The following is a 15,310-nucleotide window of genomic DNA, read 5'->3' as shown; positions in this document are numbered from 1 at the left end:
TTGTATCACTGGAGGGGAAGTCACTGTAGTACAAAGGTGCAAATCCTGTTTCTTCCTCTAAAAATGACAAGCTTGATATTAAAATCAGGACGCCTGTTTCTCAAGGTACATTGCAAGACATACTCTTTTATAAAGTATGACACAAAAAGAAAACGAGACTAGCCAATTTGGAATGAGGGTAGGAGAAGGAAGCAACACTTCCTGCCCTCACTCCGACATTTTCTGGGTTGAAAGTGCATAATTGCAGCCAGCAGCAATGTGGAAGCTCACCCATTTTTGTGCACCCCAAAATTGCTGTCTCCAACTTCCTGGCCAATGATGAATGTCAGGGCAGCTACTTTGGTTCAGTACCAGTTCCAAACATCTCAATTCAACTTCAGAAGTAAGACCTGATTGAATCGAGCTACAAATTCAGATGACAAGAACTTTGGAAGTATTCCTACTTATCATGCAGAGGCCATTTCCTCTCCCCTCTGACCCACTTTTCTGCTCTAGACCACTTCCTTCTGAACCTGTTTTTCAATGGATTATATTAAACATTTATCATCCTTCCTCAAACTAATAAAAATGTTACACACTGTCTCAGGGGAACCACAAAACCATTTAGCTACAGAGGCTTCCTGTTTCCTTCATATTGCCTTCGTAAGAAGATCCCTTGTTAACCCTATTTACCTGGATGATGGCACAGCATCATTTAGTCAGGCACATTCTTCTTGGTCAATTATCAGCCCCTGCTTCCCTTTTCAAAACTTAGCTCCCTTAGCTGTTGTTGTTGTTGTTGTTGTTGTTGTTGTTGTTGTTGTTGCTGCTGCTCTCTTACCCTTTACGCCAAGGTCCCAGGACAGCATATGACAATTTAAAATACAGTTCAGAACAGCTTAAAAAATTACAATAAAAAATATGATCACAAAAAACAGGGTGGATACTGAAAATATGCCTCTAGGGTATCAAAGACCAGGGTGAACTGAGTAGGAGACAAACCCACTGGGCCCACTACCCATGTCCTCATGTGCGACAGACACACCTGCTTCACCCATGACCTGCCCACATTGAGTAGGAATGGGTTTCTAAGTGTGTTTGGCTGAATGTGCTTAGACATGTCCTCGTGATCAGAAACCCAGATAAGTTATGAAGCCTGGGAGGGGAGAGGTTGGGACCTGGCCATGTCCCACTACTCTTCTACACACTTTTTGCCCTCATGGATTCAGGCTGAAGCCCTGAATGGGGTGCTTGTTTGCTCCTATGGGGAGGGGGTGTTGTCATTTCCATTCTCCTAGATAGAGAAAAGCAGGATAGTGACATGAGATCATATTGACATAGGAATATAGGAAGCTGCCTTATATTAAGTGAAACCATTGGTCCATCCAACTCTGTATTGTCTGCACCCAGGTAGGTGTAGAGCTAGATCCAGCCAACAAGCCAGATCCTTATCTCTTCTACCCCTGTTGGCTGTGCCTACCTACCTGTCAACCACTTGACATCAGAATGACATCAGGCAACCCTGCTTCTGTATAGCACTGTGCATGGAATGTTGGAGTAACTGGACAAGAGTTCAAGAGTATCCTTCGTCTACTCAACCTTCATGAATATAAATCACCCTATGGATGAGCTAATTGCAGGTGCAAGGTCTGCCAAAACAGTTGCTATGGTAACAGCCCAGTGCCTTAACTATGTATGTGATTAATGCATGCCAGCTCAACAGTGTGAGTTGGTCTGTTACTTGTCCAGCATTATGTCTTTAATTGCTTGAGTTTGTTTCGAGCAATGCGGGGTATACTTGTATCTGTATATATCTTGTATGCATCTGTATGTATCTGTATCTGGAAAAGGAAGAGAAAGGAGATTGTTAGCCACTTTGAGACTCCTTGGGGTAGTGATAAAGTGGGATATCAAATCCAAACTCTTCTTCTTCTTCCCTTCTGGAAAACCTACGAAATGTGTATACATACAGAACTGTTTCACTGAGCCTTATCTTCTGCAACAGTAAACTATTTGGACCTTGGCTGCTTCCGTGTGGTGTCTAGTACTGGCAGAAACTTCCACTGTGCTGAGAGTCCCAACATGGAAGCCTTGGCGATCGCTGGGGCTTTGATGCACAGCATTATGCAAGGTCCAAGGATGAGCTGATTGTCAGGGCTTCCTTGCAAAGTGCTGTGCATATCTCCAATCTGGCATCAGACTCTTTGCACCCCTGACAGAGTCCCTTCATCCCATCATCAAGGGGAAAGTTGCTGGTATTTCAGCATGCTGTCAAACATACTTGTTCCCCAGGTGTCATCTTTTGAATTAAATGCTCTTCCGAAAAGCATTCATGCATTAAGGACCTTATGGCAGCTTCCACTAAGCGAGTAGACAGTAAACAAATCTGGGAGAATAATTGAACACATTTCTTGCAGATTTTTTGATGGAGTGCTTCTGCTTTCTGATGGTGCCTGACTATTTGAGCTGAACCTACACAGATGCTAATGGAATGCAAATTGTATGTTTGCAAAAAAGCAGAGGTTTAGCAAGGTAAGGAAACTGTGCTGGCAGGTCAGTTGTGTAAATTGCATCTTTGGGTGTACTTGCACTAGCAAGCGATCACTGTTTGCTTGCAAGAACTAATGGCTAGATATACCGGTACTCTCACTATTTTAGCAGCTGTGGGTGGCAAGACTGGTTGAATTCCATATTACAGCTAGAAGATCCAGACATTCCCTTTCAGAAAAAGTAGTGTGGATGGTTCAGGAGTAGGCTCTTTGCCTTTTGGAAAAATAGAATAGATTTTTGAGCAATTGAGTTGAAATGGACTTTTGGAATATATGTTAATAATATGTATTTCTTTTCTATAGTTCCAGTTACAGGTGGGTAGCCATGTTGGTCTGCCATAGTCGAAACAAAATATAAAGTGTGCATGCAAACGAAAGTTCATACCAAGAACAAACTCAGTTGGTCTCTAAGGTGCTACTGGAAAGAATTTTCTATTTTGTTATTTCTTTTCTGTTATTCTGAAAATAAAAAATATATATGAAAAAAGGAAAAGAAATGGATGATGTCCAGATAGCATCTAGTATGGAATGCAAATTTGCACTCTCTGTGCTATATACAGTACAACCTCCGGCTACCCTAACATCAGTCATCCCACACTCCAAGCTGTCTGAATTTATAGTGTGCATTCTGCATTCTGCACAGCCTACATATCAGTTTTAAGACCATTTAAACTATGCTTTTGATTATCTGAATATATGATCATTAGTGTGGAACCTCCTTTCACCCAGTCTATTTGGATAATAAGACTTTAAAGTGAAATGTAGGAAATGCAGATGCTAATTCATCTAGCAAACGTAGGGTTGCCATATGTCTGGAATTTCCTGGACATAGCTGGAATAAGGCAGTCGGAAGCAGTGACGGGGCAGAAATCACTAGAATGTCCGGGAAAATCCGGATGTATGGCAATCCATGTTGGAAATGTAGATTTTGCCTAATTTCCTTAAAATAGCTCAAAGAATTCTTCTACTTTTGAGATTTTGAAAAAAAAGCTGAACAACTTCAGGTAAAACTAAAAAAAAAAGCCTAACAAGAGTTTCACCTTTTGAAATATGGAAACCCTAAGCAAACACAAACATGGATTTAGAAATTTTTATTCTCGTGTTCACAATTGACTGTGTTATTCAGTATTGCAAGTAATTAATTTGAGGAAAGAGGGATTTTTTCTGCGGGGGCAGGGGGAGTTTGATAATGTTGCAATTTGTATTTAAGCCACCAAAAAAGTATTTGTAGAATAAATTATCTATTGCCAGCTATCACAACACAAACCTTGGTGTTAACAGAGCTGAGTTACGTTACAGGCCTTTGTGTCAACAACTATAGTCTGAAAGTTTTTGTGAAAGTTGAAAGTATAAAAGACTGTTTTCTTGTCTTCTCACCCCAAAGTTTTGCTGGTATAATATTAGTATACAGTGAGAGAAAAGTCAAACTCGGTGACATGAATGCATCTACCACCATTTAGTTGCCATTAATAGTTTCATGAGGTTGACAAGTCAGTTGGGATATGAAAACAGATGACATGACGAATCCTCAAAGGCTCTGTTTCACACACCAGATTGTCACTGCAGTTTCAAAGGCATCCATTACTGGCTGCTCAAATGTGCTGTGCGCCTTCCTTATGCATAGTTAAACAGCTGTCACATTGCAACCTAGAGGTTGCGAAAGTTAATTGTGAGTGTAAATTATATTTTTTAAAAGTCATAGTCTGCACTTGGAATAACAAGGTAGCAGTAGTGTGCCTGCGCCAGCTCTCAACTCCTTTCATTTCTTTTCTATATGTTTCCAAATTCAGGGAGTTTACAGAGACTTATCAACTGTTTTTCCTGCAGGGAGTTCAGCCATACTATCAGCCTGATGAAGAGCTACATTCTGGGTCAGGACATTGCCAGCACTCCACGCAACAGCATTGGTAATCCCATGCTTGAGGTGGTAGAGGATTTTGTCTACCTGGGTTCCACCACAACCAGCAACCTCTCTGTCAACACAAAGTTGGACAAGCATATTGGTAAGACAGCTATGGGAGAATGTGATGCCGATGTCCAATACCAAGGTCTACCAGGTTTGCATGTTGAAAACACTGCTTTATGGAAGTGAGTTGTGGGCAAATTACAACCACCAGAAGCAATGCCTCAATGCCTTCCACATGCACTGTGTTGGGACGATTTTGGGTATCACATGGCAAGACAGAGTTCCAAACAAAGGTGTGGTCTGCCAAGCCCACATTCGCAGCATGTTTGCACTGCTGTCTCAGCGATGTCTACACGAACTTGGTCAGGTCCACAGAATGGAAGATGGCAGAATCCCCAAAGATGTGCTCTACAGGGAGCTATCTTCAGGCACCAGGCCCATTGGCAGACCAACTCTGTGATACAAAGATGTCTTTCTCAATCACCCATTTGCAAATCAAGCTCCTGTTTGGAAGCACTCTTACACGTCTTTTGGTCTCTGCCTTATGCTAGCTCAGTTGCTTCCTGCTCCCTTGACTTCCTCCCAGACTTCTTCTGCCATTCCATTTCTCCTTCATCCCTGGAACCACCTCTCACCCTGTTGGAAGGCACACAAGCCTCATACATTTCTTAAAAGTCTCTCCTGAACATCTATACCTTCACTCCTTTTCAGCACTCAACATACAATGGCCATTAAACACATAATATGTAGTAGCCCACACCTGAGCCTCTCGTGTAAGGAAGGAAATCTGGGTTGCAGTAGTGGGTATATGAACTTGGAGATGCTGTTCAAAGATTCTGAAACCCCAAAAGCTATTTTGGTTCCAGAGCCTCCAGTGGATATTTTCTTACTGAGATCAGCATGCGGTGCACTTGGGAGAATCCACATTTCATTCCAAAAATTCCCTTTGCAATGATGCAACATCATGATGTGGAATTGTTCCTCTGGGGCATTTTGTTACATTAAGGGCCCCCTGTCTGCTGCGAGTAGCTAAGCTGCCACTTCAAGCAGGGTTTACTTTAACATTTTAAATAAAAAAATACCCAAACTTGATTGCCTTTTATTAAAGTAAGAACTATGGGCAGGATTCAACCAAGTCCCATCAGCAGAAGCCCATGCAAGGATTTCTCCTTGAGCGATGGGGCTCCCCCTCGTCCTGCCCTCCTCGTGCCCCCTGAAATTGACTTAGGTAGGCTGGGAGAGCCCCCAGAACAACATGTAGGGGTTGGAGATGGGGACCGTTCTGACTTGGAAGCTGAAATGCTTGCCTGGAGGAAATGATTGACATAATGAGTGCAACATTCAATCCCTCCCTGTGGCATCCCCATGAAAGTTGTTTGAAGCCCTTCACCCTGGTCCAATAAATAAAAATGTTGGGGTGAGGGGGGTGGGGAGATGTTTTCGCACACACGTGGCTAAACAAAGTAAGGTTAGTACCATCATGACCACATGCTCTCTAGTTTGGTTGGGATCATATCACAGGCAGAAGACTTCTTATTGCCTGAAGGCCCACGAGGACCAGCTTGCTTCAGCTAAGCAACTCTGGGTTTGGTCAGTGTCTGGACAGGTGATCACCTGGAAGCCACATGCATACTGCCTTGGTTTCATGATGGAAGAAAGGAAGAGCATAAGTGAGAGTAAGTAAGTAAGAATGAATGAATGAATGAATGAAGCAGAGAATGGTAGTGCACAGATGCAAGCAAAGAACATATTGCAACATTTGAGGAAGGGGTAGGCTTCAGGGCATATTTCGGCCCTCCAAAAGTTTCCCCTTCACCCCCAAACTCAAACTGTGAGTGTATATATCTATACTGGCAGCCCTAGTACTTTTAAACCACCATGTAAATGGACACGTCTGTATGGACCATCTATGGAGATTGCTGACAATCACAAAATGGAGTCATGCTGTACTAAGTGAATCCCCTGCCAGGCTGCTGATAGGGCTTTCTAATCAACTTTGCAATGAATATTTCTTAAATCATGTTAATCCACCGTTTAAGCAGAGATATCGGTTCCAGACAATGAATCACAGCACCTGGAGGGGAATATACCTGCCATTTCCCCAGAGAGCCAGTGATTAACAGAGCGCACATGCTGTCAAGATGAGCTGGCAGCAGCTCTGGTGTTTATCACCTCAGAGCTCCTTGCTTGGAATGAAGGAGGCCTGGCTTTCACGCTCCTGGTGCAATCAGCTTTTATTTATGTTGCATTCGCGTGAAACAGCTCTTTGCAGGAGTGTGGGGGAGAAACACCTGGTTTAACCCTGGGGGCCCAAATCTGCTTTTCAGATATAGGCCCCACTAGAACCAAGCAAATGCTTAATAGACACTACAGTGTTGAGGAAGAATCCAGCTCACCAAAGGTAATTCACATGTAATAAATTTGAGCTTGGGGAAAGGTTGGCATATTTATTGTCAGTTGACACTCCTATGCCTTTCATGGAAGGGAGGAATTAAAGAGAAGCAACTACTCTAAGCAGAGCGCTGCAGCAATGTGGGAGATGCACTGCCAAAATGCTGCTTCTCTCTTAAGGCACAGGTGATCTGGAAGCCTTAACAGGAGGCTACTAACATGAGTTTGGCCAAACTGCGAGAGACAGTGAAGGATAGGCGTGCCTGGCGTGCTCTGGTCCATGAGGTCACGAAGAGTCGGACACGACTGAACGACTGAACAACAACAACAAATATGGTTTCTGGTAAACCACATGTTGGGTCAACTTGGAAAACTAAGAAAGTTGCTTATACTAGTTCAAGCCAAGCACTTTCTACTCTGATTGGTTATTGTGAACCGCCCAGAGATCGAATGATGAAGGGTGGTATGTAAATAATAATAATAATAATAATAATAATGTTGTTTGCTTGCCTTCTCTCCCCTGCTATTTGTAGGGCCTCATTGGACAGCCACTTTGCCTTCTTGCATTTTTTTTTCATTGGGATGGTTTTCGTTGCTGCCTCCTGTATAATGTTACGAGCCTCCATCCACAGTTCTTCAGGCACTCTATCCACCAAATCTAACTCCTTAAACCTGTTCTTCACTTCAACTGTGTATTCATAAGGAATTTGATTTAGATTGTATCTTACTGGCCCAGTGGTTTTCCCTACTTTCTTCAGTTTAAGCTGGAATTTTGCTATAAGAAGCTGATGATCAGAGCCACAGTCAGCTCCAGGTCTTGTTTTTGCTGAGTGTATAGAGCTTCTCCATCTTTGGCTGCAAAGAATATAATCAATCTGATTTCGATGTTGCCCATCTGGTGATGTCCATGTGAAGAGTCGTCTCTTGTGTTGTTGGAAAAGAGTGTTTGTGATGACCAGCTTGTTCTCTTGACAGAACTCTATTAGCCTTTGCCCTGCTTCATTTTGAACTCCAAGGCCAAACTTGCCATATCTCTTGACTCCCTACTTTAGTATTCCAATCCCCTATAATGAGAAGAACATCCTTCTTTGGTGTCATTTCTATAAGGTGTTGTAAGTCTTCATAGAATTGGTCAATTTCGGTTTCTTCAGCACTGGTAGTTGGTGCATAAACTTGGATTACTGTGATGTTAAAAGGTCTGCCTTGGATTCGTATCGAGATCATTCTATCATTTTTGAAATTGCATCCCAGTACAGCTTTCGTCACTCTTTTGTTGACTATGAGGGCCACTCCATTTCTTTTACGGGATTCCTGCGCACAGTAGTAGATATGATAGTCATCCGAACTGAATTCGCCCATTCCCGTCCATTTCAATTCGCTGATGCCTAGGATGTCAATGTTTATTCTTGCCATCTCATTTTTTACCACATCCAGCTTACCAAGGTTCATGGTTCTTACATTCCAGGTTCATAGGTGGATATCACCAGCTGTCCAATTCCTTCCTTTCTTCCTTTCTTCCTCACAACAATTTTTGAGGTAGGTTAGGCTGGAAGGCTGTGACTGGCCCAAGGTCCCCCAGTGAGCTTCCTGACTGAGTGGGAATTTGAACACTGGTCTCCTAGGTCCTAGTCTTTTTGTTTCTTTGTCAGAACATGTCTATTTATGAAGTGTATTTGGTGGAATTGGTGGGGGTGTTTCTTGTGCGTTCTTTTGTCCAATGACATGATAAATCCATTGTTTAGTGAACAGATCCATAAATATTTCTTCATTTCCTGGTAGAGCTTTGAGAGTACCATGAAAACGAATATGAAATAAAGCCTGGTGTTTGCTAACAACATCTTAAACTCACAAAATATCGTGAGTGGTGAAACATTAACCACCACAGGATAGGAGGGGCGATCTACCTGTTGAAAGCAGGTAAGATAACACCTGAGAGAAGCAGGAAGTTGTATACTGTTGGTCCCGGGCTTGGCTCTGACTTCACGCTCACTCCAGCAGGTGTTTACTTAAGGGGGTGCAGCATGCCTGCTGAAATACAAATCAATATAACAAAGCTGAAGTCATCTCGTTGGATTTAGCTAGCAAATATTCATTTGACAGGGTTTTCATGGGGGGGGGGGGAAACCAGTTTGCCCTTCTGCCTTTGAAGAGATAACAGCATAAAATTCGGAAGCACGGATACTGGAAGATCACCTTCACAGAAGCACTGGAAGTGTTTGGGCTTTGAAAGACGGCAGGCCGTTGGGAACTGTGCTGCCTGGAGAGACTTTTGAGTACAGAAAAGAAGAAAAAGCAATGACTTGTTGGGATCTGGATGGGGCTAGTCTGCTGTAAAGAACCTTCCCATGTAATGGTAAGTTTTCAGAAGTAACTGGGCATTGCTGAAGAAATTGGAAGGGATACAATCCTCTGTGTGTGCATGTAGAGGAGGGAAAGCAATAGGGAATGTTGGACGGTCTGGTACTTCCTTCCATCTATCTAGCTTCCTTTTCTGTTTCAAACTGCATAAGAAGAGGAGCCTGCTGGATCTAGTCCAGCATCCTGTTCTCACAGTGACCAATCACCAGTTTTTCAAGGACAGGTGTTAGGCTAACTGGCCTGTAATTTCCAGGGTGCCCACTGGATCCCTTTTTAAAATTGGTGTTGCATTTACTACTTTCCAGTCTTCAGGTATGGAAGCTGGTGTGAGACAAGCCACATACTTTCGAGTTATTTGAAAGCTCTTGTGCAGATACCACCTGGACTCGGCAATTTGTTGACTTTGTTTATTAGGCCTAGAACTTCATCTCTCACCACCACTATCTGCTTCAGCTCCTCAGACCCACTTCCTGCAGAGGTTAGTTCAGGCACTGAGACTTGTCCCGCATCTTCTGTTGTGAAAATGGATGCAAAGAATTAATTCACTTTTCTCTGCAATCTCCTTATCTTTCTTTAGTGCTACTCTTTTGATTTCGTTGTCAAATAACTTTTTGTTGTTGGTTTTCATGTTTTGAACAATGTGCTTCTCACATTCTTTTTCCCCCAGCATCCCTTATTGTCTGCTTGCCCTTCTTTTTTTGCCGAACTTGGTGTTCCTTTTTGTTCTCTTCAGTTTTTTGAAGGAAGCCTTCTTGCCTCTTACAGCTTATTTGGCTCTGCTCATAAACAACTCTGGCATTCTCTTGGTCCTCATGGTCCCTTTTCTGATTTGTGTTACACACACCTTTTGAGTTTCTAATGTGGTTTTAAACAATTTCTAAGAATTTCAACATCCTTCTTCGCTCATTTTTTTTAATAAAGAATTTATTGGTATTTTCCATAACAAAGAATACCGTCACCCACCCACATTTATACAAAACAAAAACAAACATAACCACGATTCTTCTTCTTTTTTACACACATACAGAAAAAAATTCTAGTTTCGAATCTTTACAGTTGACTTCCCCTGCCTTCTCTCCTTCGGTTCCAAATCCAGATTCTATTTTAATAACTTCATCTCTCAAAAAATTAAATTCATTTCAAAAAGAAATTCAGATCTAAACAATCATCTTAAATGAACAAATCATCTTAATCCATAATAATTGATAACATAACTTTATAACTTAACAAATTATTCTTATAACAAATCTAAGCTATTCTTCTTTCCCTTAAACTGCTGCTAATAACAAAAAAAAAATTCAAAATATCCCTTTTCTTGTTAAAAAATAAAATAAAACTTAATGTCTTAACCCTCCGATTTCAGATTACCATAACAAAGCATTTATATTCTGCACTTAACACACTTCACCCTATCCCCCCTCTGTCCAATGTCCTTCTCCATCTTACACCGGAACCACTCCTCAAATTGTCCTCTTTTCTTGTGCGTCCACAGAACCAGACACAGTCCCCAACAGTCCTTGCATCGAGCATCAGGGTACACTGTTCATCTTCTTTCGGCTTCTCCCATTCAATGCTGCATTCTTCTTCTATTTGCAAATATCTTAATTTCTTGCCCTTCGCTCCCGAGCTCTCACCTCGGGGGCTGGATATAACATTCCTCGCCGTCCCCGGGCTGCCACCACCGAAGGACGTTTCTTTTTCCGGGAGTCGCCATGCCATCTCTCTCAGTTTTTCAATCATCTCCTTCAGCTCTTTGCCAAGGCTCTCTTCCATAGTGTCGAATACCTGAAAGGTCTCCTCTGTGGGAAGTAAATTTTTCTTCATATCCCCACTCAAAACCTTCAATTTCTGATTAAGCAGTTCCAGTTTCAACATAATAATCCTTTGTTCATCAGTTAGTCCAGAGTTCAAAACAATTTCAAAAACAAAGCCCAACATGGTGAGGACGGGCATAGGTATCAAATTTCAGTTTCTATTTCAATGTTATCCATCTTATAGCAGTAATTTTCCACTTCGGCTCAGACTTTTCGCAGCCATTTTCTCTGAAACCGGGGCGCAAAGACCATAACTTTCAAAAGGAATATTCTCCATCTTCTTCCTCCCCAAAGGGAGATCTATAAAGTCTCACTTGTGAAAAAATCTTAACATTGTAACCATCTCAGTAGCAACAGTATCATAGACCGTTATTTTCTTGCCACCGAAGGGAGGGAGGCAGACTTCCATTCTCTAAAACCTCCCGGATCGTTAAGTCGTTCAGTTCACAAGTTAATCCAATCAAGTACTCACGACCACCGGGCTTCGTTTCCTTTCATCTTTACAGGGAGAACGTCGTCGCTCGTCACGGCCAGTGCTCGCCGCTTTTCCGCCTGGTTGGGGCATTTCCCCTAATGGCCCAGCTCCGCGCTCCCTTCACCCCCACTCCCCCTTTACAGGGGGAACGAGGGGAGGGGACGGAGCCTAGCGGGCCCGCCGGGGAGCCCGAGGCGCAGGACGCTCTTCCCGCGCCTCACCGGAGCCCCGCTTAGCGGTAGCGGGGCTCCAACCCCCGGGCTGGACTGGGTCGCCTCGCTGCCGAGGCAACCCACGACCGCCCGTGATGGCGACCTCGCCGGAAGTCCTCCTTCTTCGCTCATTTTGAGGAAGTTTCCTCTTTTGAAACCAAACGGGACAGTATTGAATTTTCTTAGCAATTGCTTGCAAAAAATATGAACATTAGTCAATACTGCATACAAAAAAAATGTGTTTGGGGAAATTTGTACAACAATGCTGAAGGGTTTAATGAAGATGCTTTGGTTTTTTTAAAAAAGTTGCAAATTGCTACAGAAATGTGTACAACTGAATTTAAGATGGACCAGAGCACGCCAGGCACCCCTATCCTCCACTGCCTCCCGCAGTTTGGCCAAACTAATACCAGTCGCCTCGAGAACACTGTCCAAACATCTCATCCTCTGTCATCCCCTGGATTTTTGAGGGGGTATTTACTGGGTCCTTTTTAGTGTGCCATAGAAGATACTGGCAGGTACATGTTATTGTCGGGTTCTGTGTTGGATACCTCCATTATAAACAAAATAAAAAGCACTGGAGGCCCAAATGAAATAACATTCTAAGACAATTATTGAATTTTTCAGTTAAATGCTGTGAGGAAACGTAGCTGTTTTGCATATGAAATGTAGCAAGCAACATCTAATGAATAAAAATCAGGAGAAAATCCCTTCTAAATTAATAGGATTAAAACCATGAACTGCTGAAGTGGGATGCATGGCAGCAACGCAGCCACATCTTTTGCTTGATCTTGATCTCCTGAGGCATTAATGAAGTGGTAATTGTAGGAGCAGTGGGTTATTTACAGCTTTCACCAAATAATAGATAATTGGGTGAAATAGCATAGCTTTAACAAACAAAATAGACATTAAAACTGCAAATTAGAACTAAGATTGTTTTTAAAACAGGGTGTGACAGAACCAAAGTACAAAAATGTTGTGTCAAGCTTTAATGAGCATCTCTCCAGAATTATTTAGAACATATACCTTATATGAACTTCCTTACTAACTGTGATAAACAAACACCTGGACAGTCCACTCATAACCATGCTTATTGGAGATGTTCAGTTAATTTGAATGGGCATTAATTCAAGTAATTATGCTTAGGAATCATAACTTAAATTGAAGCAGAACCGTTTTCTCCTTAAGTTTGTTTTTTAAGTCAATGGGCTAAGGCTGTAATCCTGTATCTTGGGGGCTGCCAACCCAGTGCCCACAAAGGGCTCCATTGGTGCCCCGAGTCAGAGTTTGAGTTTCTTTCTTCTCTTTTCTTTTTAAATAAGTCTCTAGCTGCCCTAGAAAGAAAGTTATGAGGCAAAATGTGCAGGTATCCTTCTGAGCCATTTCTGTGAAATGAGTCAGTCTGGCTACTTCAGCCTGTCAGGGAAGTCAGATATGTGATTGAAAAGTGTGTTGTTTGGACACCAGGCAATAGGAACCCCCCAGGTCCTAAATGGGTGCTGTTATATTATCTTCTTTGGTGCATTTTTCCTGCTTGTGTCTTGTTTTCTAGTAGTCCTTGGCATCTCCATAGTTTGCCCTTTTTTACCCTATGAACCAGGGTGCATCTTTCCTTTGGTATGTTTGTCTGAGATCAGGTACTCCCTAGAAGTTATTTTCTGCAAATATTACTACACACTAAGTGCAGGTGCATGACAAGGTGTTGTGGGGTGGGGTGGGGGCAGGGGAGATAATTTGGTTCCTTTTCAGTGGATCAATAGGATCTGTTCAAGGGAGGAATCAGAGATGTATTTAAAAACAAACAAAACTAGAATTAAAATTTAAAAATTCCTGCCTGCTATGGCCCTTCTTAAATCCGGTGTGTCTATAAGCCACTATAATCGTGGTATTATAAGGTCTTTCTTCTTCCCTCCTCTAGGCAGCTTTTATTTTCCACCTCAGTGAAATTATTTTGCAAAGCATTGTATTTTCTCTCTCCCTGTCTCTGCCTTCTCATCAACTTTTCACCCTTTCTGCCTTTTGAAACCAAAGCCTAGCCCATTGACAGACTGTAGATACCGTATATACTCGAGCATAAGTCGACCCAAATATAAGCCGAGGCACCTAATTTCCCTACAAAAATGTGGGAAAGCTTATTGACTCAAGTATAAGCCGGTTCACCTTTGCCACTGTGGTAGAGGAGGAATGAGCAGCCCAAAGCAGCCCTTTGGGCTGCTCCTTCCTCTTCCTCCTTTGCTGCTGTGGAGCTCACCCTGTCGCAGGGTTTCGAACCGCCATTCTTCTGATCAGCAAGCCCTAGGGCTCTGTGGTTTAACTCACAGCGCAATGTTCCCTTGTGTTATACAGAGAAGGCTGGGATCCTGTCCTGTTTAAGCAGGAGCCAGGGAAAGTGAGCACCTGTGGGGTTTTAATACTTCCTTAACTGATAGGCTTTCTGCCTTCTGGGGTATAAAGTTTGCATTTATGTGAGCAGTTCAGGAATGGAACAAGCTGCCTGGGGAGAGTAAAGAACCACTGTTCTTGTACACTTCTTAAGGAATGGTTGACTTGAGTATAAGCCGAGGGCAGCTTTTAAAGCACAAAAAGTGTGCTGAAAAACTAGGCTTATACTAAAGTATATACGGTAAACTTCTTGTATGCCACCTTTCCTCTAAGGAATGTATAAGGGCATTCGTGGTTCTCCTCTTCCCCATATTTCCTTCACAACACTCCATTGTGGAAGGTTAGGCAGAGAGACAGTCACTAGTCCAAAGTCACCCAGGAATTTCAACCCTTGTTTGCTAGGTCGTAGTCCACTTAATACCATTTCAGCTTATTCTACAACAGGCCGTTTGTGGGACTATTATACCCCCACCCTCTGTGCGCGGGGGGGGGGGAGCCTATTAGTTCCCTTGTTAAGAGTTCTGTGTGGCACCTTTAAGACTAATCAGTTTAGGGTGCAAGCTTACACATGCTTACCAGGGGCATGAAGTAAGACCCATGAAATTCATTGGGACCTACTTCTGAGTGAACTTGGGTAGGATTGTACAGTTACTGTGGCATCAATCTGCTCCTGCCCATATAAAGTTATGTCAAACTAAACACAATTCAGTGTGTTTGTTAGTTGTTTGCAGTTATTGCAAGACACTTGTTTTTCAGTCACAATTTTAACATCAACCCCTAATGGAGCTGTCTCCAAAGATTCTTTCACCACTTTTAGCTCTGATGATTGTTCCAGAAGTTAAGTGTCTGCTCCATCGTTGTCCTTCAGCCATGTTTGATTTCTGCCCAGCAGAGTTTTTGCATCAAACTCTCCAGTTTATAATTGCAATTTCCAGATGTCTTCTGAAATTTATCTGCTGCTCTCCACGGGATTTCCCAGCCATACAGATCTGCTGACTTGCACTTTGGGTTGCAATAAACAAACAAACATTTTAACAACTGGGCATCTCTTTTCATTTATTTCAGCTATAATAGCTTTGTTTAGATTGGCTACAGTTTTGTAAGAGTAATATAGACGAGGCCAGGGTGAGCAGCTAGGAATGGGAATTGGAGAGGGGAGGACCACTTCAATATACAATTTGAAGAACCATCAGAAGAATTTTGTCAGAATGATGGAAAGGGGATTGAGCTGTATAACTATAATT

The 15,310-nt window shown here is 42.5% G+C and overlaps 1 protein-coding gene across 1 annotated transcript in view; it reads left to right on the top strand.

The window, feature by feature from the left end:
* The first annotated feature begins 8,983 nt into the window (after positions 1-8,983).
* LOC117044644 (calpain-13-like) overlaps positions 8,984-15,310 on the top strand; it is a 76,183-nt gene continuing 69,856 nt past the window's right edge. The window contains exon 1 of the mRNA XM_033145452.1: positions 8,984-9,178. Within this exon, the coding sequence (XP_033001343.1) occupies positions 9,140-9,178 (39 nt within the window). The 5' untranslated portion in view covers positions 8,984-9,139. The remainder of the gene's footprint in view (positions 9,179-15,310) is intronic.

Source organism: Lacerta agilis, chromosome 3 (assembly GCF_009819535.1).
Source record: "Lacerta agilis isolate rLacAgi1 chromosome 3, rLacAgi1.pri, whole genome shotgun sequence".
Taxonomy (NCBI): Eukaryota; Metazoa; Chordata; class Lepidosauria; order Squamata; family Lacertidae; genus Lacerta; species Lacerta agilis.
Note: the sequence above shows the minus strand (reverse complement) of the source record. Positions and strands in the feature narration are given on the sequence as shown.